A 27,456-nucleotide genomic window follows, 5' to 3' on the forward strand; every position below is an offset into this window, starting at 1 on the left:
CGGAGGATGTAAAGTAGTGAGCGGGGTCTAATTAATATTTATCCAGGCATATTTTTCCAAAGTTGGCGAATAAATTACATAATAGTAATACGTTTTATGGCAAATACAAATCTGAATAGTCTTCCAATGTTTTTACAATAGAAGGTCCATACACGAAAAGATTTTTTATAATCGCTACCCACACTATAGAAAAACTGTAAGGAAAAACTCCTTTCTGCCTCATCAATTGAATTTTTTTGTTTCACAAAAAACATTCGCATCTCACTACACTACGCCTTTGTACCCATTAATAAATGTTTGATATTTTATAGATATCTTCCACTTTCACAGTATTATGGATATGTACCATTGTCTCAGTCAAATTAACAATATTCTGGTTCAGTTCAGTGAAAAATATATATTTCATCCATTTGATGGAATGTACCCCTTTTAATTTAAACAAGATTCCTATGGCTGGGACGAAATCAAATAAGCAAATGAATGTCATCGATGACATAAAAGTTTAACCAAGCATGTGAAGTAAATACCTCTAACAATGAACGCTACGAAGTACTTTCGTCTTCTACAGGAATTTCAGAGCCGTCTCTGTCCAAATTCTCTTCAATAATATAATTTCCGAGATTAGATGAATCACCTTTATTATTTAAACGGGGATTTTACAACGTAAAACAACTACATAAAGCAAGTAATTACTGAGAACATTATGTTGTTTATGAAACAATTTGCCCCGGGAATTATCCGTTCACTCTTATACTAAAGAATATTCAACTATACAGTTGGTCTGCATCTCGATAAAGTTTTCGAGTTCAGTCGAATAACAGTAGTTGGTAGAAGCAGTCTGTTCGCATATAAAATGGGTAATATCCATTCTGTTATTGCGATTGTTGCGATTTTTAATTACCCAATTTCAATTTCAGGTGTGAAACTCGCTTTATGTTGCTTGGCAATAATGTGCGTTGGTGTTGCAATTGGATTAGATCGTAAGTTCATAATTCTGCAATAGCCTTATAAATATTGACTATGTGATTTTTTGCAAGAATTTGCAAGAATTAGCAGTTATCCGCGTCTTTACCTACCAATATACTAGTACTTAACTACGAAACTAATCGGTCCAAATAACTTTGTGTGAAGAGCATTCAGCTAAAATTTTAGCCATTTTATCTGACTCTAGTCAAAAATGATACCTGAAGACCTCAAAACTTTATCGATAAATTTTCATTTTTCAATGAAAACTTTGTTATTAAGCAATACCGTGATAGCAACCAGCATGATAAAACCGCCAGTCCGTCGAACGGGTGGTTTCATCTATTGCTGGTTGCTCAATTGGTATTAATCAGATAAAAATTTGAATTCAAAAAAATGGACATTTATCTGAGAAAATTTTTAGGTCGAGTGGTATTCGTAAAGATTATTTCCTGAAATATTCTCAGCCGAATGCATCGATATATGAACAAAATACCGATTCTCAAATTGAGTTAATTTCATTACCTGAAGAACATTTGTTTGAAAGTACAATTAATAAAGGCATGATGTTCAAATATATGAAGAGAGTACGTAAATGACTAAACTCGTATTCTTCAACGATAGGGTTTTATTTTTGAAGACCTGACACCGGAGTTACCCAACTTACAGACGCGGCATTAACTGTAGATCGCGTATTATTTTCGATTTTAATGAAATTGCTGTGATACTTTTCAAAATAATGTTTCAATTCGAATTAAAAATGTCTCATTATACCAATAACTTTCGAACGAGATATTGAGATTCCTGAATTTCATAAATACATTGTTGGTATTCAAGGTGGAGTTTGAATTGATAGATTATTGTCTCATTTTTGCGAGGATATATGAATAAGCAAAGTGTAGAAATTCGTTTTTCATTTCGGTCTCTTATACCTGTTTATTGAATTGGTGAGTTTTATTTGATTCATACATATTCTTTTGCATTGCCTCACTAGAGTTAGGGTCTAGTCACTGGCATAATCATAATATCAAATTGAAACTGTGAATGTCTGTAGGAGCATTCTTGCAAAGTCCAATACAAACAATTTTTCCAATCACCAGAAATGCAATACTCTTCTCGACGGGCATTTCACCAACCAACTTGGCGTCTTCAGAAGATAAGGAATTTTTTTTATATTTAACAGGATAGGTACACTTTCATTTTCCAATACACATCAATCATGCAATCAATGATTGCTGGTTACAAATTTTCATAAAATTTGCGTGAAAGTTTCCGCAAATTTTAACAGAGTGGTTCATAAAAAGGGATACATTGGGCTGTTTGGAATGGGACTTGAGTCACTGTCCATAGTTCTCATGCCATACTTTGCTGTTACCAGACATTGGACAACATCCATGTACCGATCTCAAGAATTTCAGACCGTTTTTATGTCTTCAATGGCCGTTCTCCAAGGCGTGTTGAGGGACACTAGATTTTGAAATGAGTTTTAATCTCGCTCAGTCTGACCGATATATCTTTTGTCACGGTCCTTACACTTATGATGCACTGTTTGGAACCTTTGGTGTAGTAATGAATATTACTGGAGTTTTTTCCCAACACCAAATCGTTATTTTTAACGATTAAACTTTAAAGATTAAACTGTTTAATCTTCCTCTTTGAAGATGATCACTTGGTGATCGAAACACGTGTCGAGGTGTTAAAAATAACGATTTGGTGTTGGGAAAAAACTCCAGTATCATACGGTCCTTACAAGTTATTTCATATATCCTCAACTTTTTTCATTTTCCAATATATTTCACAAACTGAGAGAGCATACTTGGAGACTGGCTGCAAATCAAATTATCTAGAAGAACAATTCGTTCTTTTAACCTACAGTGTAGGTAATTTGAGACTGGCCTAAACGAATTGTTCTTTTAGAAAATTTGTTTCAATATATTGTCTAACCTAACATTAGTTGAAGTGAGCAAGAAGTTTTGAAGGCTACTTTTACGTTCAACGATTCGAAAATACGACCTAATGCATTAGTGTATTTTGGTTCATACAAAAACTTTGAGCCTATGTGTTTCTGAAAAGTCGAAGATTTACGAAAATTCTTCCTGAATTTACGTTTTCTAATTAACCTATCTAGAATATTTGAAGAATACCTATCCGTTGCTTCTGCTATGGTCCTGATAACGATAACATTTTTGTCAATATCGTACATTTTTTTTACTCAAGGGGAACGTAACAAGTATATACGGACGAGAATGCTTAGACCCACCAGTTTGTGTTGTGGACAATGGTGCAAGTAAGCTATCAGGAATATATCTGAAAATAGTGGTGTTCTTTCTGTAGACATCAAATTCTAGAGTCTAGCCCACATAGCAATAGATATTCCAGGTATATTTCATGAATATACATTTAAGGATATTGTATTATGCTATGAATATGCCATGGATATATATATCTTCTGGAGAATATTCTCTGGAAGTGCTCCTGGCGAACCTTTGATATATTTTAAGAATATTCCTTGGGAATATTCTTGGAATATCTTATAATATACTTAGAATATCTAAGGTATATTCTATTAAGAATATTCCAGGAATAGAACCCGAGGAATATTCATAAAATATTCAGGATATTCTTAGTTTATTGTAGGAATATACAATAGAGAAACACCATAGAATATTCTTTAAATATATTTTATGAATATTCTAGGAATATTTGGAATATTCCAAGAATGTGACGAGTAACCGCTATTAGGCATGTATATATTGCATTTTGATACAAGATTCACACAAGTAATAAAACACATAATATTCATAAACAAATATATTTTAAAAACAATATACACTGAAATATTTGGCGTTTCAACCAATATTAAAAATAAAAAATCTAATTCAAAATATTTATTCACTGAATAAAATATTCCTGAATACTGTCATATTACAAATATTAGAAATGTATTCAAATTAGGATGTTCCTACTCTCAAACAAATGTATACTAAAAAATATACTAAAATTAACAACTCTGTGAATTCATCAGCACTAATTAAAAAATAATAAATATATCATTTCATTGAAAAAGAAAAAGTGTATTACATCAATAGGTTAGGTTAGGTTTCTCACTTAGAAAAATAAACCCACAAATGAAGTATTTAAAATGAGTGGTATGATGGGTTCTTCAATGAATTTCACTTACTTAAAGTTATTCAAACTTTGCTCACCAGAATAGTTTTCCTTATATTTGTCCGACAATGCATCAGCCAGTGTTTCAATAGTAATACCTGGAACAAAATGTACATTAACGTTCATTATCACTATTTGAAAGTGGCACAATAAAACTGGAATAAAAATCAAATAGATATTTTTCGCATAGGTTACTCATGAACATTTACAACATTTTATGACTTGGAGAGCAACTTGCATTGTCTTGTTGAAAAGTAATCATTACGTTTTCAGTTTACTATCGATACTATTGCATTTTACTTACTTTTCTTGAAGACTGAATAGATGCAACTCTCCTGTTTGAAGATCCAAAATCAAACTATTCGCTGTACTGCAAATTGGACAACCCCAAATTATAAATGGTACACTGAACGTGACAGAATTATACTTTGATAATAACACCAACACATCATGCATTACATACGCGAACCTGCCACGTCAACCGCCATGTTGAATCAAATGTCGAATTTAACGCAAACGCAAATGTACCATGCATTAAAGGAAATCCGCTTTCACAGAGCTTATTCGACTGTCGCGCGCTACACTTCAATTGACCAATGAGAAACGTTTACTCCAATTATTCACTTCCCCATTTCTCTGTTTCCAGGATTTTTCGCTTTGTAATTAAATAATTTCAAATACAAAAAGACAAATAGGATGAGAATTAACCAATTTATTGATGCAATTGGTTCATTTATTGGCCCATTCAAATTTTTTTGTCGTTTCCAACAGTTGCTGTTGGAGCAATTCATCCAGAATCTTTGCGTTGAGTTCAAAAAGTGGTTAACACTATCAGGGTTATATACATTAGGTTATGCATTCGATTAAGATCTTCAAATATTTTTGTTTTTAATAATATTGAATTATTTGAATACGTTATTATAAGATAATTCAAAATTCCATTGTATAGAATATTCCAAAATATACCGTGGGGACATATTCTAAGAATATACCATATGGTATATTCGATCGACAATATTCTTAGAATATTCAAGGGAGAATAATCCATTTATAGACATTCTATGCACATTCTTTCGAGAATAATCCTGCAATATTCATTCAAGCATATTCTATGAATATTCTAAAGGTATGTATATATTCCAAGAATATTCTATGAATATTTGGAATGTATACGTTCGTTTTATGATATACAGGGAATATTCCAAGAATATCTAGTGCTGTGTGGGAGAATCTGAGACATCCAAGATTGGTAACTCCTCCTTGTTTTCTCATATGTTAACTTAATATTTGGGGTTGTGTTATTATAGTACATTCGGTATTGTCTGAGAGTGAAAGAATTTCAAGAATGCAAACATGCCGGTACATCAAAGAAAGTAACATAGTCATCTCAAGCAAGTGGCACTGCTATTATACATCTTCTAAGTCACTGAGATATTTCTACCCGCTATGCCACTTGAGGACGCAGCTAACGAGCCATTAAAATAGTGACTTGCGATAAACAATGTCAGAAGAGGCGGTCGACACTTTTTCTCATATTGCGATAAAGATAGTATCAATAGGCGTCAGACTGGGGGTATTAATATAAATTTTCCAATGATATATTCTTATGATGCGAAGATAATTGAAATATGGTGAAAATTAATTTTGTTTAAATATTTTATTTTGAGAAGGACAATTTATATTTGAAATAGTTTTTTTTAGGATTGTTACCTTCTATAGATTTATAAAATAATCAGAATATATAATTTAAGAATAAATACAAATGTAAAAAGGGGAAAAAATTACTGCATTTGATAAATAAGCTTTTTGAAAAACAAATCTAATTCGATAAAGACTATCCATTTTCTTTATCTAACCTATTCGAATGAAAACATTATAATTTGTAGTTATAATTCTTCTTTTGATGTAAATCAATTTTAAATTATTATTATTGACACTGATCATATCAAATTGATCGTAGGTTTGATAATGAAGATGGATAAATTCTTTTAATTCTTATAAGTTTACATTGAATTATATCCGACATATATTTATGCAAGATACCTCACATAGGTTAGTCTTGCAGATGTTTCTAGTTGGTCCAGGTGAAAGTCACCGCTGAAATTAATCGAGTAGATCACCTGCAGAGCAGTTTCGGGGTAATACTGTATCGTTAGTGCAGGAAAAATCCAACCCAAAGAGCAATATGCGTGTGACTCGAATCCTGCATCCACTGCATATACGATACCTTCATTTGAAAAAAACTGTTAATCAGTAACTGCTTCATCTCATGGAAGAAGCCCCAAGTTGAGGCAAATCCTACACTGTAAGAAAATTGATTACTATTAATGTAAGTTACAATAAGGATTTGAAGCTTTATAACTTCTATTTGAGAGCTTCAAATCCTTTTTGTAACTTACATTACTAGTAAAATACTGAAAATAAAGGAAAAATTAGTGGCATCATCCAAAAATATATGTATATATATATATATATATATATATATATATATATATATATATATATATATATATATATATATATATATATGTATATACATATATGTATATATATATATGTGTATATATATATATATATATATGTATATACATATATGTATATATATACATACATATATATATATATATATACATATATATATATATATATATATATATATATATTCATATTCATATATATACAATTGATCGCTTCAAAAACACTTCACTAACTTTCTTCGAAAGCTTCTGACAATTCCTCATCCGCATATTCTCCGATTCACTGTCATTGTTGTGTCTAATCTCCATATAGTCTTTTTTCCACTAAAACTACTTTTTTAATCCTTTTCTGCCAGTCTCCTTCGGTAATATTAGATACTTCTTCTTTAATTAGCTCTATTAGCGTCTTATAAAATTCTGGAAAATTATTTTTACGCCTGATGCTTTGTTTCAATTTTCCTCAAATTAACTCGATGGGATTGAAAACACAAAAATAGAGGGAAGTCTCAGTATGGTGTGTCCATACTTTTCAGCAATACTCTCAAGGGCATACACTTTTTCAAATGTTTTTGTCTGTAAAACTTCAAGTAGTTGGTTTTTGGAATAGTAATATACAAAATACAAATTTTTATCCATTAAAAAACTTTGTATTTCATCTTTCCTAGAATTTTTATTCGGTACTTTGATGAGCTATCGCAAATGACAGAAAGCGTTTTCAAGAACTATTACATTATTCGCATCCAAATTTGGGATCAATGTGTTTTGAAACCATTTCTCGAAAATATTAGCTTTCATGTTCTTATGATAGTCAACATATTGCTGTCCTCAAGTTTTTTCCCACATAATTTCAAAGAATTCGGAACCCATCCTTTACTTCCTCCGCAATGCACAATGATTAGTCGCGATCTTTTGTTTGAAGGCATGTTAGGCGTACACATTCTCGAACTATCAGTCCACCCTTTCGTAATTGTGTCATGTCATAGTAATTTATTGGTTGCAAAAGTGGAAAATCAATCGTACAATGCGCTTTCGCGCTTAAATATCCTATTGAAATATCTGCCACTACCGCAAGACATTATGTTGAGCGAATTATGAGAATAAGTCATAGCATGCCAATGGACCTTGTTGATTGATACAGTATTTCATTTACTAAATCGCAAAAAATACTTCGTTCAGTTTATTGCAGACACTATCGATGTGCAAACTCCAGTTTAATGATTCATCCAGTACAAAGAAGACAAATGAGACACTCTATAATAAATGCTCTATTTCTCAACAACTATTGAAAAATATTATAATTGGTTCCTGGACTGAAACTCGTCAAAGAACTGGATTTTGATTCCTAATGAACAAATATTGAAATTTCTCTCAACCTGGGTTTTTGACTACCATTAAAAAATACTCAAATCTGAAAAAAAGCTTAAAAATTGGTTAGGAGGCTTTTCCATTAGCACATACATGTTTTTGTTTCATTATTGTCTGTTTGTCACAAGCAGACTATTTCTCCAAATATTTGTGACAACATTCAAAGAAATACAGGATATATATTACAAGGAAGTTCAACAGCGCCGTTTTTTTCATGAAAGATCATTCAGTCATTTGTTAACACAATGTTAACACAAAAAAATATAAGCAAAAAAAATATTTAAAATTGTAAACCAAATTTTTCATGCATAATATAGACCATGCATTATATAGACCACGTACATAACACTAGAAATAAAGTAAAAAAATTGATCAAAACAGAACTGACACTCAAAACAATTGGTCATCGAAGTCATTTGCATTCAGCTAGTCGAGCCTATAATATACTTTCGGAGTCCATTCGACAGGCAGAACATTTTAAAAAATTTAAAAAATTAATTAAAAAAATCGTTTTGGACGAACGACATCAAATTAATTTGTTACTGAGAGCCTGACGTCCTAGTAACATAGTATGTTGTTCTTTTTTTTGTATTGGCAAATCCTGTTGTTTGCAATGGTTTGTAGTTTTTTTTGTTTATTATTATTTTTATTAACTACTACATACAAAAGTTTTATTTACTGTCTAGATTATTTCTTCTGTATTTCTTTTTTGTTTGTTGCTATAGTTTATTTCAAAAAATACGTAAATTTTTTAATCGAAAATTTTGGCAGTTTCATCGCATACAAGCTCTGCTTTCGCGATGTTCTGTGTTGGTGTTTATTTGTATTTATTTGTATATTATATATAATATAATCGATGTAAATTAGCATGTGAACAATTGACAAATAAACATATTATTATTATTATTATATTATTATAAATAAATTCGGCCGGAAATTTTGCATACAGTAGGCTATTTCGATTTGATGAATATTGCGGTATTGCCACTCTATTTATAATTTACTAAAATATTCCGATAAAAATGTATACTTGAGATGTGTCTGTGAACACTAAACTGAACTGTATCGTGCTCTAATATATCTCATATTTATAAGGTAAAATGTATCGTAAAAATTCCGTTATTATTCTCAAGTGTTCTGTATGTGACCCTAGCTGATGGAATCATGTTCGATCCCTTATTGAGTTATGCACGTGCTTAAAAATATAATAATCAATATTGACGTCACGAATTGTACTTTTTTGTTGGTTCGCCAATATCAACCGGATATTTTTTGTGACCACTGACAAATATTAAGATTCAGACAAAAGTTTTTTTCCTTCTCTACTAATTTTATTTTCGCTCGAACAGTATCAGTGGCGGGGCATACTTATTATGGGTTCTGAAAAGGATATCTCCAACAAAGACATTTATGCTTTGTTGACAAAAGTTAGTGAAGACGCAGAGGAGACCAAAGCTGAAGTAAAATCAATGAAGAAAGAATTTCAATTCCGTGTTATCGAATTGAAATCATCACTGAATAATTTATTACCTGAAAACATTGCTTTGAAGACAAAACTCCAGCACCTTGGACAGATGTCTTCGGCAAAACACCATTTTAATTTTTGAACACAATACAAATTCCTCTTCTGTCCTGGATTTTGTTATACAGGTTATCACTGAAAAATTGAAAGTCTCACTGACTGAGCACGAAATGAAAATCTGTTTTATTAAACGCAAAGTCAAAAATAATCCATTTTTTTTGGACCTGAGCTCAATTTGGAAAAAATATGAAATATTTTCTAAAATATCACTCCTGAAAAATACTGGACTATCATTTGAGGATAGACAAGATAGAAAATCTCTAATTACCCATTTGAAGACTGCCAAGGCTAATGAACTAGAGGTTAAGTTTAGGGACAATACGCTAGTAAGTGATGGGGAAACCTTCACTTTGTCTGAACTGAATGAGAATTCGATCTTCGCACGCCAAACATCAAGCAGTAACTCAATTTCTGTTATTGATAAAGCTTCAGACTGTAACATTGGACGAAATTTCACTAAAAATGCTATGATACTGAGGCGATTACAGTCAGATATCTATTCATAATAATACTACATAATAACGTTTTTCTACTTTTTCTTCTACTTGTGATTAGTTTTTATTTCTTTTTTCTCTTATTCTTAAATTTTTCACACTGTATTGGATTGTATAAAATTTTGCTAAGTCTAATCGATGTTTAAGGTCATTATCAATCAACAGGTTTCGCACAATTCAGTAACCATTTGCTCAATGAGAGACTCGACATTATTGGCATGGCTAAAACCTGGCTTAATCATAAGCTCAGACACTCAACATACGAAATTATACTCCCATTCGTGCAGATAGGAATGACAGAAATAGAGGTGTACGATTCTACATATACTCGTATAGTATCATAAACTATAAATTATTTTTTCCCAAATATCCCAATATTTAGAACAATTTGGATTGATGTTAAATTCAGAAGTGAAAGTTATATAACAGGAGTTATATACCGTCCCCCGAGCTGATATTTTTCAATCTCTTAACCGGTTAGAAGATGCAGTTGGAAATCTAGTACCCACCTGGGACTCTCTGACTGTTGTTGGAGACTTGAATATTAATCTACTCCTTCCTGATAAACATTCTGAACATTTCTATGACCTCCTTAATTCCTTCGAACTCCACCAGTTGATGACTATTCTTATCTACTTGTTGATGTGATGCGCACATCAACAAGTCAGACCTTGATAGATATTCTAGTGAGCTTCCAGTCAGATGACATTGAATCAGTAGAGACACATGTTATTCAAAGCATTTCTGACCATCTCATGATCGGTTGTATTATCAAATCAATCGAGATCCTAAAGTACATTAAGTAAATCTCTTATCGAGATGACTTTTTACTTTAATTTTTTTCAACTAGATCTCTATCTCATCGACTGAAGTAATATTTATAATTTAGGAAATCCTAATGATGCACTTACTTTTCGGTACGATAATCTTATAGCCCTTTAAAATCAACACGATCCGGTTAGAAGAGTTAAAACTACTAAATGCTCAGCCCCGTGGATGGCACCCACTATTAAAGAAATGATGAAGATAGAGATAGAGCCTTGACCAAATTCAAGCATACTGGATTAGCAACTGACTTCACTCATAACAAAGACATACGTAACTAAACAACTGCGGCCATGCGCCGCGAAAAAAATGCTTCTTTAACTGTTGTACTCCACAGTGTGAAAATGCAAAGGCTAAATGGAATACCATATACCCGAACTTCCATATAACCTTATTAATCCCACACTATGGAATTCTCATTTTATAAATTCAAATCACGTCACTAAAACTCCAGAGCAATTATCTTTACTTGATAAATATTCTTTTCAAAATAATCGCAACTTCAAATTTCGCGAGATAGACAAAGACACCGTAAGGAAACACCTGAATGCTATCACCAGTAATGCTACAGGATCGGATCAACTATCTCTACGGAAGTTGCTTCATATAGAAACTACACTACCTGGCCATTTTGCTTATATTATTGATTTATTCATTTCTACTTGTACCTTTCCTGTAGCTTGAAAACGAGTTAACGTGATTCCCATACTAAAGCGTAGTAATCCCACAGAATAATCAAACATTATTGGTTTGAGGTGTTTGACTTCTCTCTAAGGTGTTTGACCTAATCTCAAAACATCAAATATTGCATTTTGTCAAAAAACTTCGGTTCAATCAGGTTTCCGAAAATTTTATAGCACCACTACGTCTTTACTAAATATCATCGATGATATTCTCTCTTCAATTGACAAAGGCCAACTAGTTTACCTGATTATACTAGATTATAGTAAGACGTTCGACACTATTGATCGTATTGTTCAAATTAGATAACTTCCGAAAACTCCATTTACTTACCTTGACTCACAAAGTTTAAACATTTGCAAACCTACGTATCTTCTTATCATGTTTGAAGACCTCAATAGGGTGAACACAAAAAAAAATAATATGCTAGTTATTCCCAAACACTCAAGTGCACTGTCCCAACGTTCTTTTTCATACTCAGCACCCAAATTTTCATAACACTCTTTCCAAGAAGTTTTGGAACTTTTCTTTGCATAATTTCAAGAAGAAATTGAAAATCTTATCTTAGAAAAATTTAGGCACCAATTTAATTTTTATACTTTTATACTTTATAATTACACCAGTATAAATTGTTCTAAAATAAGTAGATTTAGTATTTTCAAGTATTTTTGATTCTATATACGCTAATTCTTGAATATTATTTGTATTCTGTATTGTACTCTGATTTATTTCAAGATTAAGTTGAAAAGCAGCCTAGGCTGATAATTCACGTTTGTATTTTATTTTTATTATGTTGATGACTGAAGACGATTACATAGAAATTTAGTTTAGAAATAGTGAGTAGTTGGACATAATTGTTTTTATAAAAACCAACCACAAAAGATTTACTTCTTAAGAGATATAAACTACAATTACATCTTATGTTATGACAGCACCAATTTCGCAATATTTGAAACGCTAAATCTCATTTTTCAATGTAATAACCTCTATATTGAAGTATGAGTTGTCAGGTGTTCATTATCTACAAATTGGCAACTATAACGTTTTTCACCGGTTTCATCTAAAACCTAAATTATACTAATTTTGGTGGTATTATCAAGGAAGGCTACGACTGACATAGAACAACAATGGGGAATGTTCCTCAATTTGGGTTATTACAGCAAATGCAAGTTTGAACAAAATAAAGTTGAGTTTAATTCATGAGTTTTTCAAATTCACTTCGGAAAGTATTCAAATTGATGTTTCAAATGTTGGGTTTTAATTTTATATGGGATTTGTTTCTAATTCACACATTGGCACATTTAAAAAAGGAAAACAACAGTTGTTTTGTTATTTATTTATATAGAGGAAGATAGATTAGGTGCACAAAATGTCATATGTCACAGAATGTCTCGGAACTCGGAACATAAGTAAACAGAACAGCATGCCTCTGAAATATGCCATCTTTGTTTGTCTCATACAGGTAACAGATTCATTGTCCTTTATTAGCTATAACCGATGTTGCCAAATGGTGAAATAGAAACGAATTCCTTCAAATGTTGAATGCACTATTTCATTCCTCTTTTTTAAGTATTTGAATATTTTTTTAGAGAAAAAGGTTGAAATGATAAGTTTGAAATGCGTTGTTTTAGAGCTCTTTTATGAAAACTACTTGATTTTCGTCAGGAGGAACACTCCCCATTTCAATAATATCATAGTTTTGTTGTTTATGGAAAGAATGAAAAAAATCAAGACTGCTTACACAGAAGAACATCAATTGACTGTTTTACTTATCGTAGAAGAGAATCTACCCATTTCAAAGTGGACAATAATTGCAAATGAAACTGATATTGCTAGTAAATAATCCGTAACGCATTTGCATAAGTAGGAATCAAATCACCATGACTGTTAAAGTCTGTTTTTCCGTCAACCAGCTGTCGCACCCTTACGAACGACAACTCTCAAAATTCGAAATTTGTGCGAGCTAAGAACGAGGTCTTACCTTTAAACGGAACGAGTTGCACGATCGGAAGTGAAAATCGATCGTCCGGCCTGGCGATTCGAACCACCGGTTCACACAGCGGTCGACTTCAGGTAATGTCTATTGATGTATGATTTGTAACGATTTTTCGTATTTTAGCTAACAACGGTAATATTGGACTTCCTCGCTACCCTGTATTGAAATCCGAGCATGTTTTCCTCAGTAAATTTACTTGACTGATCCAAAAATGGATTGTTGAGTATACTGGGTATAATTAAGAAACTCTGACCACTAAAACGCAAAAAAGTTGAGGAATTTGTTTTTTTGGTGGAAAATAGTTGTCACCAATGTTGATTGTGTGACGTTCTTGTTGACCATATCAGACACACAGTTTTTATTCTGAAGTGAAAGTTGTTCTATTTATGTTATGATTAAAAACCTGTATTTCTGAAATTTTGACCAATTTTATTGACGGATTTCGAAAGTTACACTCAAATTGAATTATATATTCATTGAAGTGAGATCCTTGACAAAGAGATATGCAGATATTTCTACAAACATTTGTGGTTTCTTCAGTGTTTTTTTAAAAGCACTAATTTTTTTTCTTTTTATTTAACTGGTAACTAGTGATAGGCCTGATAATAGTAGCGTATTGGGCATAGTTTCTTTTTGAACCACAGGACTCAGGGTCAGACAGCCTCAATTGACTTGAAGTATCATGGTTTCTTACACCACTAACACCTTTCCCAACAAACAATTCATCAGTAATTCCATTAACAAATAATTATTATTTAAAAATGAAAATTCATAAGAAAACATTTCAGAAATATGACACATCACTCAAAATTTAAATTTACCGATTCAATGATGGACTGATGAACCAATGATTGAACCATAATCATGGATGACAAAATGGTATATTAATAATCAGATTGCAATTTTAATTAACAATAGTATGTTGAAATAAAAGGTAAAATTGAAACCTCTGGCGTAGCATGGATGCAAAACTAGCGCTTTTCCCAAACAACAGAACTGCAATACTTCTCTCGACGCGCGCAGAGAAGGGTATGGCAGATTTTTGGTAATATCGGAACATGTGAAATTTTTTGATGAAAGTTTAATCAGTTCATTTTCGCTATTTCAAAAAATAATATATTATTGCATAAATTTAATTTTTGTTTCATGCATCAATTATTTTGCTAGCTATGGGCTATTGAATTTGTAGTTCTTATCGTTAATTATAAAAACGTCTCCGACTACTTATTACAGTTAGGTCTAGAACTTAGAACTCGACTCCAATATTACAAATTTACCTACTTATATCTCACTCGAGCTCTGAATATCGAAGGTCTCAGTTATCAAATTTAACATCTTGTTCTCGAATCGACAACGAGAGTATGAGAAACTGGAATTATACAAAAGCGTTCTTTGCCTGATTTGAATCTACACAGAGAAAATACTACATTAAACTTTGGAAAATTATGAATTCTCTGGCCCGTTATTTGATGAACATGGATAACACTATTCATGATAGTTATTTCAAGAATTTTCACAAAACATTTAATTTTAAACGCGTTTCGCTACACGATAGCTTCTTCAGTTATTTGTCAAGTCTGTCAAGGCTTGTAATCTGAACGCGTGAGGTCGGAGTTTGTTGACTACTCACATAGTTTAGGAGAGTTTCAACTCATTATGTCGATGCCGACTATGACAAGCCAAATATTGCGGTATGTGGGTCGATTTCTAAAAAGTTTCATCACCTTGGTGGATAATGATAACATATATTTTTCAGTGGCATCCACAGCTGCCCATTTAAGTTACGCCATCAAGGATAGTGACCCGAAACGTAACGTGACGTCAGGTTGTCAACATCACCTTTTCATTTCTGCCTCCCTTTTTTCAAACATTTGCTTCTGGTGACTCCCACAACCGTTTTTCGAAAAAACTATCAAAACGATACATTTACTTCAATTTCATATATAACACCTTTGCTACTTCATTTTCAACTGGATCAAATTTTCAATCACAATTGTATGGGATACAACCACAATTGTATAGTTTAAACGAATTTAAACGAATTTAAACGAATACTACATGTATGAAAACTCCCACACAAAATGTTCGGTAACTATTTAGTTTTTTTGCCATTTGAATTGACTTCGTATAGACTTTAACTATACGTATTTAGTATTACGAATCAATTGCAATATGAATTGACATCCTACTCTCTGGCTTTATTCGAAGAAGGTGAAATGAAGTGCATTGTCAGCACTATAACCCTTTTTAAAGAAATTGATGAGGTCGTTGATGTACCATTAAATGTGTAATAATAATAAATCCACAATATTATTTGGAAAAAAAAAATAACTGTATTGAAAATTTGAGATGGTTATTTTGAATTTCTGAAGATCCGTTATAATGGGGCGGTTGTACAGTGATAGGTATTTGATGGGTTCACTGACACGATAGTGATCACAAAAGTTGAAGAGGGTCATCAATATCGGCTTCTAAAATGTGTGGGCAACAATATCAGTTTGAAAAATTGAATAAAAGTAAAACAAAGGGAAGTTCTTGCCGATGTTTCGAAGTATCAGCTGATGATGCAGTTGCAAAAAAAGGTAAATAAGCTCTAAGCTTGCTATCAATAGATCGCAAAATATTTTGGTGGCTATTATTGGAGAAGTCGTCAACTTGGCTGATCTCTTAGAAGCCACAACCTAACTGATTCCTACATTATGCTGGTAAAACCAGGAAGGGGAAAAGTCAGGAGTTATTATATGTGTTAGGAATCACACGTGAAAAGGTAAGACCTCGTTAGTCCTTAGCTCGCACAAGTTTCTCAACTTCTGAGAGTTGTCGTTCGTATGGGGGCGACAGCTGATTAACGGAAAACAGATTTAAAAACAGACAGACAGATTCCTCACAACAGCTGTAACAGGAGTTTGAAATGAAGGGCAATGTCATTTGTTATGTTTGTTTGTTTGTTTGGAAATATGTTTTTTCTGTCAACCAGCTATCGCACCCCTACGAACGACAACCCTCAGAAGTCGAAACTTGTGCGAGCTAAGGACTAACGAGGTCTTATCTTTTACCGATAGCAAGTAAATATCGAGCGTTCAGCCTGCGGCTTGAACCATCGACTCACACATCGCTCGATTGACTGAGTGAACAAAGCACCGACGTCTAACCGCCGGGCTACCGATCCTTACATGCATCCACAGCCTCCGATTCAACTTCCGTGGCGTATCATATGAATGAAGTGGGGTTTGTCAAAATGTACTAGAAGTCCAACATCACACAAGATTTAGCTGATATATTTGCCAGAGGTTCTACTTTTCCTGATTCATTGATATAGCTGGGCTGATGAGTACTCTTTCGAGATATTGTGCTTCAGCCACAGAACAATCCCTCAACGAGATTCGCTACAAATCTTTTATTAAGGTACTTGCAAACATGAAGCCTAGAATCTCGATTTTCTCTCCAACTGTTGAGCAGCATGCTGCCGGACTTACCAAGTACACTTGTAGTTTGGAAAGTACACTATAGTAGGGAGAGGAGGAATTACTAAATAGTTCTGAAACTTTTTCGAAGTTGGATGTTTCTCTTGACGAAATTTTGAGGAAAGTTTTGGGTCGATTTACGAAAGTATAATTGTAATAGTGGCAGGTGAGGTTATGGGAAAGCACCGTTAAACTGAAATCATCATTGAATTAATTTGTCACGTGCCCGAATTGCAAAGACGATGGCAACAACGGTGTTGAAATAATAAATAATGTAGAAGGTAAAATAAATAGTGGAATTGATGATAAAATATATTAAAAATATTCTAAAGATGACACCGAAGACAGAGTTAAATGTTTCAATGACGAAGCGTGAGTGATTTTTTCCATTATATCATTGATATTTTAATAATTAATAGTTCATAAAAGTACTTCTAATGAAGTAAAGGAACCAATAACTGACAAAAAATTGATCAAATTTTATATTTCCGATCATTCAACAAATAGGCAGTAGCGGCTCATTGCAAATTCATATTTCAATGTCCTTGAATGATGATGATTTTTTAAAAAGTTTATTCAATTTTTTTTTTACTTAGTAACATACAGATCTATATTTTCTCCAATAACTGCCATAAGTACGTGATGTTTGGAATAACTAATAGATGAACCAATAACTGACACATTCGAGCAAATATGTTGAAATAGCTTCATTCATTCATTGTATTAACAATTCAAACATAATCTGAATATTCAAGAAATTCTGGTACACGAAATGTTCCTCTTTCATTGGCCTTAGCAGATTCCTGTCTTTAAGGCCACTTCCAGGTGTTGGTAGGACTTTTTTGCGTAACAATTACCAATGCATTTGATTCATACACTTCCGTAATAACTCCAGGAAAATAGTCCTCCTCATATGATACTATTACATGGTCACCAACGCTAAGCGAACTAGGATCATATATTAGATTCGAATGTTCATCATTTTCATAAAAGTTCTTCTTCAAATTCTAACTGGAGTTCTCTTCGATTCAGATGAAAACGATTACAAAACTCTTCTTTTGACTTGTTTAATTTTTTTCTTTTTGCTGTTTTTGTTTCATTTCCCTTTGTAGTTTTCTATCCTGTTCAGCTCTTTCATTATCTTCTCTGATTTTTTGTTTCTTCAAGTGATATTCTTTCCATCTGGTGGATGTTGCTACTGCTGGCAACTTTTCTTTCGATCTCTTTTTAACCTTGTTTTTATCTGACTTAGGCCAAAACAAAAAACATTTTTTGAAATTTGAAAGGAGTTGGTACATTTTTGAGTGGTGTTACTTCCTCATTATTAATAACAGATGAATATGGTTGAGGCTCTTGAATGATATTGGCAGACGGGCTGATTTGTTCCTCATCTAGTGTCTCAATTTCAATTGGTTCATTTCTAAATATTGCCTTCCTGTTGCTTGCTCGGTCTCATAGGGAATGGTGATTTTCGTGACATCTTTTCATTGTCATTTTTTATCTGCCTCCAAACAAAATGAAGGGATGTGTTCTTTACATCACCATTGCAGTGATCTCCGATCGTGTTCCGAAATTCTATCAATGTTTCTTTCTCAATTATTTTTTCTGAATATGATGCTTCTACAATTGGCAAGAGAATGGGAATGATTTGCTTTGAAATATTTTTCGTATTTGCTAGCACTTGAATCAAGTGGATATAGCCCAGTTGATTTGAATCCATTGGCTAGTACATCTGGAGTAATTGACAACAATTTTCCACTGCTGAACTGCATTCCTCCAAGCACTTTTCAAGGTACGAAAAAACAGCCATGTCCGTAGGTTGAATGATGTGAGTAGCGTAAAGGTTAAGTGACTGGAATGACCATCAACGGAAAAAAATATTGGCAGAACAATATTATTTTCTATCAACCATGGCAGAAAAAAGTTGGCCACTTTTACCAATGGCCCAACCAGCAGGCATTTTATTGGTTACGTGTGGAGATAACCTTTCATATTTGTAAATAACCATTGAAGGAGCGATCATACCAACTGCGTTTGCATTCAATAAAGCAGTCATATACTCCTTATTATTATTAGCAGAGAAGTTATACACTGTTGATGCTCCTTTTTTCACCAATATTGTGTTACCTTTAGGTGACATTGTGATTCTAAAAAACAAAATAAAAAGTGAAAGATCAACCATGGAAGGGCATAAGTTCCTTAATCCAATAACTAGTATCTAACAGTGTCGAACCCAATATCTGACAATATCAGCTACTGGAACAGAGATTAATTTCGATTTATCTCAACCACCAATGTGTTTCACATCAAAAAGGAATTTATTTAACCTATTTGTCACCACTTTTCTATTGGAAATTGACGACCCCAATATCTGACATTCATGTCAGATAATGGATACTCAATGATCTTATGGTATCCCTTAGCTGACACCCATCTTCTAACTCCAGAATTCATCAGTAAGTGATTAGGTTTGATACAATTGCATTTCTAAGATCTTTATTGATAGTAGTAAATAATAAAGTTACCTGCAATCATCAATTTCTGTCAGCAAACGGTTAAATACTATTTTATTGTCCTTAACAATTTGATCAAGGGAAACCGCTTCACAAGCCATAGAACGAATGTTACGTTAGAAAATTAAAAGGTATTTGAGACAATTCATTGTGGAGAAGCAGTGGAGCTAACCGCGGCACTAAAATAGTTCAGAATTACTTTTGATACATCCAGCATTGCCGTTATTAGTTAATATTGCTTATTTTTCAAAGTTCTGACACGAAAGTGTCAGTTATGGGATGTATGTCAGAAATGGGTTCCATTACCTTATTTGTATGATTTATAATAATGCAATGAAAGTTAAAATGATAAAAACATGTTGAAATTTTGATCCAGTTGAAAATGAAGTACAAAAGTATTTTATAAAATTGAGTAAAATTAATGCTATACAACTTTATTTTTGACATATTTCTGAAAATTAATTACCTACGTATGTTTCGAAAATTGTTGGAAGTTCGTATATGTATGCAACAATTTTATAGAAAATTTAATCAGCTTTTATTTTAATTGAGAACATATTTTCCTACAGTCGAACAGACGAAAATTGTGTAAAAATGCAATAACAAATATATGTACTATAATATTAGCCCTGACTATAAATTTGAACGTATCGATTGGCAAAGAAGAACAGTTAGTTTGAAGATTAGCTCAGATTTCAGTTGATATAGTAACAAGTGAAATTGTGTGAAGTTTCAAGTTATATTTTGACTACTTATTTTATCAACAACCTACAAAAATAATGTAAAACTTCAGTGGCACATAGTATCGATAGTACCTATATGATAGTGCTTTGACGGTGCAAAAAAAGATGGATAAATAGGCTGTTATTTTCTATCGTCAGTGGAAATAAAATAATCACTAGGTGGAAAAGTTTCTGGACATGTAATATTAAACTGCCTAGCAACAGATTTTCAAGTTGCGAATAAATAAATAGCAACGTATATAATCTTCACATATCTTCTCTTCTTGATTGTTATGTAACTCGAACACAACCACCATTACCACACCTAACGCGTTCATGGTAATCCCACTTAAACGGGTCAAGGTTTTTCTGAAGCAAAAAATAATTTGCATTTAAATAACTAATTCAGAACCGGTAGGTACACTTTAGATGAAGAAAAGTATTTTAAAATGTTCACCAAACTTTTTGAGATGGAATAGTTGGAACATGTCGATTTGTAGATTCAATTTACAATATTCATTATTTTATAATATTACGTAGGTCCGGCTCGAATTTCATTCATTTATTTTTATATATTCTCTCCTTTTATTACTATAAAATACTTCTGACTGATTATGATATATGATTTTTTTATGAGTGTTTTTCCGTTATGTGCTCTCAAAAGTCGACGTATTATCAAGGCTTGTTACTGCCCCTGCTACATAGGGGATATCCCTAACAAGTTTTGATAATGCTACCTGAGATGATGAAGAAACGTCGACCGTTAAAGAACATACAACGGATGAACACTCGCAGGCTCGCCGCTAGCTAATCGCCCGCGTGCTATTCCGGATAGGGAAAAACAAGATTCCCTGCGAATTATTGAGGCGTACGGATTATAGTATTCAATATTTCAATAGAAAATAAAACATTTCCAACTGGAGTTTCATTTATTGAAGTAAAAATTTGAAGTCAGTTCAGAAATTTGCGCACTTAACATGGAATAAAAAAACAAGGTAATTCTTTTAGAAAAAGTCTGTTATACACTTCTGCTATTAAGTTTTCATTTCAAAAGCACGGTTTCTGAGTTAACAGACTAACAACTTTGTGGCTATCAAATTCGTTATCTTAAGCCCATTGCATTGCAAACTTCAGAGTAATCGCAGGATAGTTGTCACCTTCATCTAACATTTCTATGGGTCTTTCATTGAGCGCATCTTATATTTACATTCAAATAAAACAAAGTTTGTGTGAGTTATCATCGAAATTATTTATTCGTTTGAAAGACCTATTAATGTAATTATGTGTGGAATATATCATCGTTCAAATGTTTGCCGCGGCTTCTCTTGGTGGAGCCCATCCGAAACGTCCAATTTTCCATGACTCTGGTTCATAAATCAGGTTCAATTTGACCAATTACCGATACACAAGAAAAAGTCAAACGGGGTCGAGTCGCACGATCTCGATGGCCAGTTCACATCATCATGCCAACAGATCGCTCGTGCACAGTATACTTATATACAGTAGTCCCACTTAGCGTCGGTCCCTTTGATGTTGGTGTCCAAGAGTTTCAGTTTTTACAATGCTGACGTATTTGCACACTAATGACATTTCTCCCTACTACAATCTCAACCAAAGCGTCTAAACACTGCTCAACATAACAACTATTCATATAAACTGCTCAAAAAAATACATTCGATGAAAATCATGTTGGGCACCTGAGAAAATTGTACAAATGATAATTTTGCATTTGTGAATTATTCAAGTAACCCAGATCATTTGGACAATGATGAACTATGTTTCAAGTAGATTTTAAAAATTCATGGGATCGGCAGATGTTCATATTCGGATGTGACAAAATATATTTTCATTTCAACAAGAAAAAAGACAAGATGAAGAACGAGTTTTGTTATTCATGAACCATGGTACGAATCAATGCGAAATTTCTTTGTAGTGATTAAATGAATATAGCATATTCATTTAATGTAAGGGATCACACGTTAAAAGGTAAGACCTCGTTAGTCCTTAGCTCGCACAAGTTTCTCAACTTCTGAGAGTTGTTGTTCGTATGGGGGCGACAGCTGACTAACGGAAAAACAGATTTTTTTTTTGGCAGAGATTTATTGATTTGAGAATTCAAGATGGCGGACGAGTTTGCCGATTCGATTATATTAAGAGCCAATTATTAAAAATATTCCTAATCGAACTCATCACTTAAGATTCGAGAATCAGTAGAGCCTATTCTTTTTGAATTATGTAGTACTATTTAGGACTTGAAGAAGTAAAAAAGTAATTGTGTAAATGCATTTTGACTATATCTTTATATATGTTTTCTGACAGAAAACAACTACTTCTTTAGCCAATAACTCGACATATATTGAAAAATGTATAATTGATATTGGAATCTATACAAGTGTAGATGTCTAATCAACCCCGAAAAGTTGCTGCGTTGATTAAAAACAGTTATTCTAAATGAAACATGTCCTATTAGTCAGCAACTTCGAATAAACCACATAAGTGTCTTGTATCTGCCTCCACACTGCAGTCATAGGCTACAACCATTAGACGTGTCTTTTATGGATACTGTGAATAAATATTATGTCCTCGCAGTTGAGAAATATCTTTGCAATAACCCAGGAAGAGCATTGACTGTGTTCCAATTCAGCAAACTCTTTGGAGATGCAATCAATGGTTTCCGTAAATGTGGGATAGAGCCAATGGATCGCCACGTCTTCAAGAATCATGATTTCTTGCCAGCAGATACAACAGATAACGTTCTTTTTGTACCGCCAGCAGATCCCACAGATAGCGTTCTTGTTGAGCCGCCAGCAAACAACACTAGTAACGTTCTTGCTGAGCAGAAACGACAACAAAATTTGACTGATCGTGACAATGCGACACCTGATATAGCAAAGTCTGCATCTCTACTACAATATGCCTGGGAGGACGCACTACAAAAACTCCACTACCTATCTTAGATAGAGACTTGGACTAAATGGACAAGTCAGACAGCTTCCAAGGTACCAAACAACAACAACAAGACACCAGAAGTTTAGAAAGTTCAACACCAATCAACCGGTCAACATTGAATCAAGACGTTAATATAACTACCCAGATAACACCAGCTGCAGTTACTCCACCAACATTTTATCCTTACTTGAACCCACAACCCACCACATCCTTTGCAATATCGCCTTGCAATATATTTCCGATTCCCAAAGCAATGCCTAAGACTAGAAATGTGAATAGAAAGAGAGAACGTACGGTAATTTTAACCAGCAATCTATATAAAAATGAGTTGCAAGAAGAAAAACTACAGCAAAAACAAAAAAAAGCTACAAAGAGAGTGAAAAAAGCTACTATTGAACCCACCCCAACTGAAACTAACAAAAAACTCAAAACCAAAAAACGTGGCACGAACTATGCTAAAAAGAAAAGTGACAAATATACTGACGACGATGATGACCCTGATTGCTTTTACTATGGTGAAGTTTGGTTGGATATAGTGTTCTAGTTGTGAGCGATGGGCCCATGAAGCGTGCTCGGGTTGTGATGACAACGATGATAATTTTGTTCCCAAGAATATTTTCTATTACGATTATGAATCAACAAATACAAATGAAGAGGTTGTTACTTATATTCCATAGATTAGTAACTAAAAATGATTTGATTTGTTATTAATGAATAATTGAGAAGGAGCTATCAAGTTAACACTTGATTTTTGCAATTAATATAAAAGGCTGTTATTCAATAAATGAAGACTGTTTATGATAAGTAAACGTAAGTATATTTATATTATTAAAAATTAAAATCTGTTGATTGTTATGAATTAATATGTATAATTATAATACTTTTCAAGTTGAAAACTGTTATGAAACTGTTGTTTAAGTTGAATATTTTTTTCATGCGAAATTTTAATAAATCTTTATTAAAATAACATAATTTTGATGTTTTAGTTAAAGTAGGCCACTTTACCCATTTATGAATTTGTATATGCGATTTACCCGACCAGGGTAGGTAAAGTAGTCAATTTCCCATTTCGACTACCATCTTAAATTATGCTGTGAACAATATAATTTCAGAATATTGGTCTGTGAACAATATAATTTGAGAATATTGGTCTGTCAACAATATAATTTTGAAACTTAATAAGTACACGGATAATAATAAACAAACAAACTGTAAAAAAATTAACATTTATTCCTCTGACCTGGGTTCAAAGCTTAGGGTGGCCATTTTACCCTACCTTCCCCTATTCAATATACCATGAGCTGTGTCGCACGTAGTGCCGCCCTGTTGAAACTCCATGTCGTTGGTATCCGGATCATCCAATTCAGGACAGAAGAAGTTGGTAATCATCTACCTGTTGTGCTCGTCGTTGACAGTGTTCTCAAAGAGCACTATATTTCGCCACCATCCCGAAATCCACACCAAACGGTGACATTTCGGGATGCATTGAACGTAACCATTCATCCAGAAATGAGCTTCATCGCTGAAGATGATTTTTCGATAAAAATTTGGGCCAGTTGCGAACTGATCCATGTTCGCTGAATGGGCTCCAGAGCCCATTCAGCGAACACACGTTGTTGTCTAAGATCGTTAACCTTCAACCTTCAGTTGAATTTTCTATGGGTACAGATACAAGTTACGACGCATAATTCGCCAAGTTGTGGTCTACGAAAGGCCAAGTTCTTGTGAGCGACGTGAAATCCACTGCCTCGGATTCTCCTGCACACTCTTACAGACAGCAGCAATGATTTTGGCAGAGCTTGTGTTTTGTCGACGAATGCTGGTCAATCATTTACTGACCCAGTGGACTCAAATTTGTCCACAATATTGCGAACAGTCCTCTTAGTAGAACGAGTATGGCGACTGTAAAAAAGACGAAACGCGCGGTACGTTGCCTTAAACTGTTTGAGTGGAGCCTTGAAGAATATAACACGACCAGCTCTCGAAAGCGCTCGCATATAATAAATAGAAGTTACAAAGCTTCAAATTTTTTTTGTGACATATGTTAATATTAAAATAATGAAAATGAAGAAAAATTAATTGCATCATAATAGTTAACAAATTATAGCTGCTGAAAATTTGGAAGGTTATTGAAAAAATTTAAATAATATTGTTTACGTGTTTCAGCAAATTGCCCATTATCAAGCAGTATGACATCTTGTAGTCCAAAATGCAAAGAAGATAGCGAATGTTTTGGAAGAAAGTGCTGTTCTAATATTTGTAATACAAAATCTTGCGTTCCAGCGAATCACAAGGACAATCAAAATAATGGATACAAAAATCAGAATAGTAGTAAGTACATCGACTTCCAATTTGAATATATTGATTTTTTTTAAGGTTGTTTCAAAAGTTTTCTCGGTTTTTATGAGCCTACTTTAAACTGTGATATATCAGTGAATTCTTATTCAATTTATTCAAAATAAGCGTCATTTGAATTAGTGCACTTTTTCCAACGTAACACTAGTTGATTAATTCCGTCAACATAAAATTGTTTCTTTGGGATCCAATGAAGTCGGCGAAGGCCTTTTTGCTGGTCCTGATTGGCGAAGGTTTCACCGTTGAAACGTGGGGGCGGATGTTGTCTTGAAGCAGAATCGGACCTTTTCTGTTGACCAATATAGGCTGTTACTGACGCAGCAATAGGACAATAGGCCACTACTGTGATATTTTGGCTTGGTTGCAGAAAGTTATAGTGAATCACACCAGCCGCTGACCACCATACAGTAACCATGGTCTCTTCATGGTGAATTTTCGCCTTTGGGAAGTGCTTGGGTGGCTCATCGGTGCCAACCACTGTTTTACAGTACGTTCATCAACACTATCTTTGGTCCCTTTTTATACAAACCCTCAAGGGAAATGTTTGACTGACTTAGTCTGCTTGATCCTAACAAGAGCGGTATATATCGGAGATGGACGGCAAATTATAATTTCCTGTCGTTTTGGGATTCAACTTAATAAACCTCGAATTACACCTTCTGAAAACTTTGAAAAACGACATCCTTATAGACTTTCTGACTCGATTTTTTCAAATAAATGTCATCTGCAGCGGCATAAATCCATCATAAAACGCTATATTTGCATAGATGTCGCTCTCGGTGCGTTTTATGATTTCTGCTGAACTGCTATCGCATTTCCATAAGGAATACAAGTACTACGATATTTAGAGAAAGTATTATTTGACTATCGAGAAAAAGGTGAGCCATAAATACAAATAAATTGGATACTTTTTTTACAATGCACATTTTAGAATATCTGTCAAATTCTTATGAAAATTGATACAATTATCGTTTTAAGTATTTAATATAGATACACTTTGTTTTTTATACTAATTACTTAGAAGTTATGAGCGATGAAGCGCCATCGCCGAGAACGTGGCCCGAACGCGGGCAGACGCATGAGTAATGACTTAGTTGACGGTTGTGTTAGTTTGGCGAATTTCTTTATAGGTAACATATTCATTACTTACTGCATCCCCGAAGGGGAAAAATAGGGGTTCAAAGATAGTATTGCATTTCGTCAATTTCGCAGTTGGAAACCTTAAGTTTTGAGTTAATAAAGAAATATGTATTGTAATTATTTGTTTGAAATGGTCTGTTATGAATTTTAATGTGACAAACAAATTCTACGCGGGCGAAGCCGAAGGCAACAACTAGTACCTCATAAAAGAGGTGGCCAATAAGATGAAATGGTTTAACCTAGGTTTTCATCTTGTGCTTGTGACTGAAAGTGTATATGAAAATGGGTTGGGGTATTTCATTGAGTTATTTTATTTCTATTCACATTGTCCAATATAAATATGGTCCTTTCAAAAAAATTCCTTCGTGCTGAAGTAAATAATCTTAATTGGTACTCAGAACTCATTTTGGGAAACACAACGTAATAACATACAACCATATACGAATTAAAATTTTGTGGTAAATGCATTTTACAATAACGGCAATATAAATATTTCCGAATATTCATCCCAAAATGATACTCTAGTGAAAAATAGCCTTATTTTACTTCCTATTTTCTAATTTTACTTTCAGAATCCGCACTGGGTAGCTACTGTGGAAACGTAAAATGCAGTTCCTTCGAGAAATGCGATTTCGATAAAACAACGAAACGTCAGAAGTGTGTTCGTACATAAGTTTTATGAGTATAAAAAAATGGTCTTTGTATATTTTTTTTTATATTTATTATTGGATTAGATTTAGATAAAATATATACTTAATCGAC

At 33.3% G+C, this 27,456-nt stretch overlaps 2 protein-coding genes across 3 annotated transcripts; one reads left to right on the top strand and one right to left on the bottom strand.

The window, feature by feature from the left end:
- Positions 1-699: 699 nt before the first annotated feature.
- On the top strand, positions 700-27,456 carry LOC141481451 (waprin-Thr1). Of its 2 annotated transcripts, XM_074172988.1 has the most exons (4): positions 700-857; positions 918-980; positions 25,366-25,530; positions 27,267-27,456. In XM_074172988.1, the coding sequence occupies exons 1-4, from the start codon at positions 854-856 to the stop codon at positions 27,365-27,367; spliced, it is 333 nt and encodes a 110-aa protein (XP_074029089.1). In that variant the 5' UTR covers positions 700-853; the 3' UTR covers positions 27,368-27,456. The 2 variants fall into 2 exon arrangements, with proteins under 2 accessions (XP_074029089.1, XP_074029090.1); XM_074172989.1 differs by lacking the exons at positions 700-857; positions 918-980 and adding an exon at positions 23,861-24,009.
- Positions 17,549-19,792, bottom strand: LOC141481450 (uncharacterized). The gene is made up of 2 exons (XM_074172987.1): positions 19,541-19,792; positions 17,549-19,162 (listed from the first exon to the last, which is right to left on the bottom strand). The coding sequence occupies exons 1-2, from the start codon at positions 19,627-19,629 to the stop codon at positions 18,910-18,912; spliced, it is 342 nt and encodes a 113-aa protein (XP_074029088.1). The 5' UTR covers positions 19,630-19,792; the 3' UTR covers positions 17,549-18,909.

The sequence above is a fragment of the Leptinotarsa decemlineata genome, unplaced genomic scaffold, assembly GCF_025532065.1.
Source record: "Leptinotarsa decemlineata unplaced genomic scaffold, Ldec_3_MD MMD2_tig00000199_RagTag_RagTag, whole genome shotgun sequence".
NCBI lineage: Eukaryota > Metazoa > Arthropoda > Insecta > Coleoptera > Chrysomelidae > Leptinotarsa > Leptinotarsa decemlineata.

Coding starts and splice junctions, on each gene's coding strand:
- LOC141481450 (XM_074172987.1), bottom strand. CDS start 19,629: ATGGCTTGTGAAGCGGTTTCCCTTGATCAAATTGTTAAGGACAATAAA. Junction 19,163..19,540: donor ACAGAAATTGATGATTGCAG/GTAACTTTATTA, acceptor TTTGTTTTTTAG/AATCACAATGTCACCTAAAG.
- LOC141481451 (XM_074172988.1), top strand. Junction 981..25,365: donor TGTTGCAATTGGATTAGATC/GTAAGTTCATAA, acceptor TACGTGTTTCAG/CAAATTGCCCATTATCAAGC. Junction 25,531..27,266: donor ATACAAAAATCAGAATAGTA/GTAAGTACATCG, acceptor TTTTACTTTCAG/AATCCGCACTGGGTAGCTAC.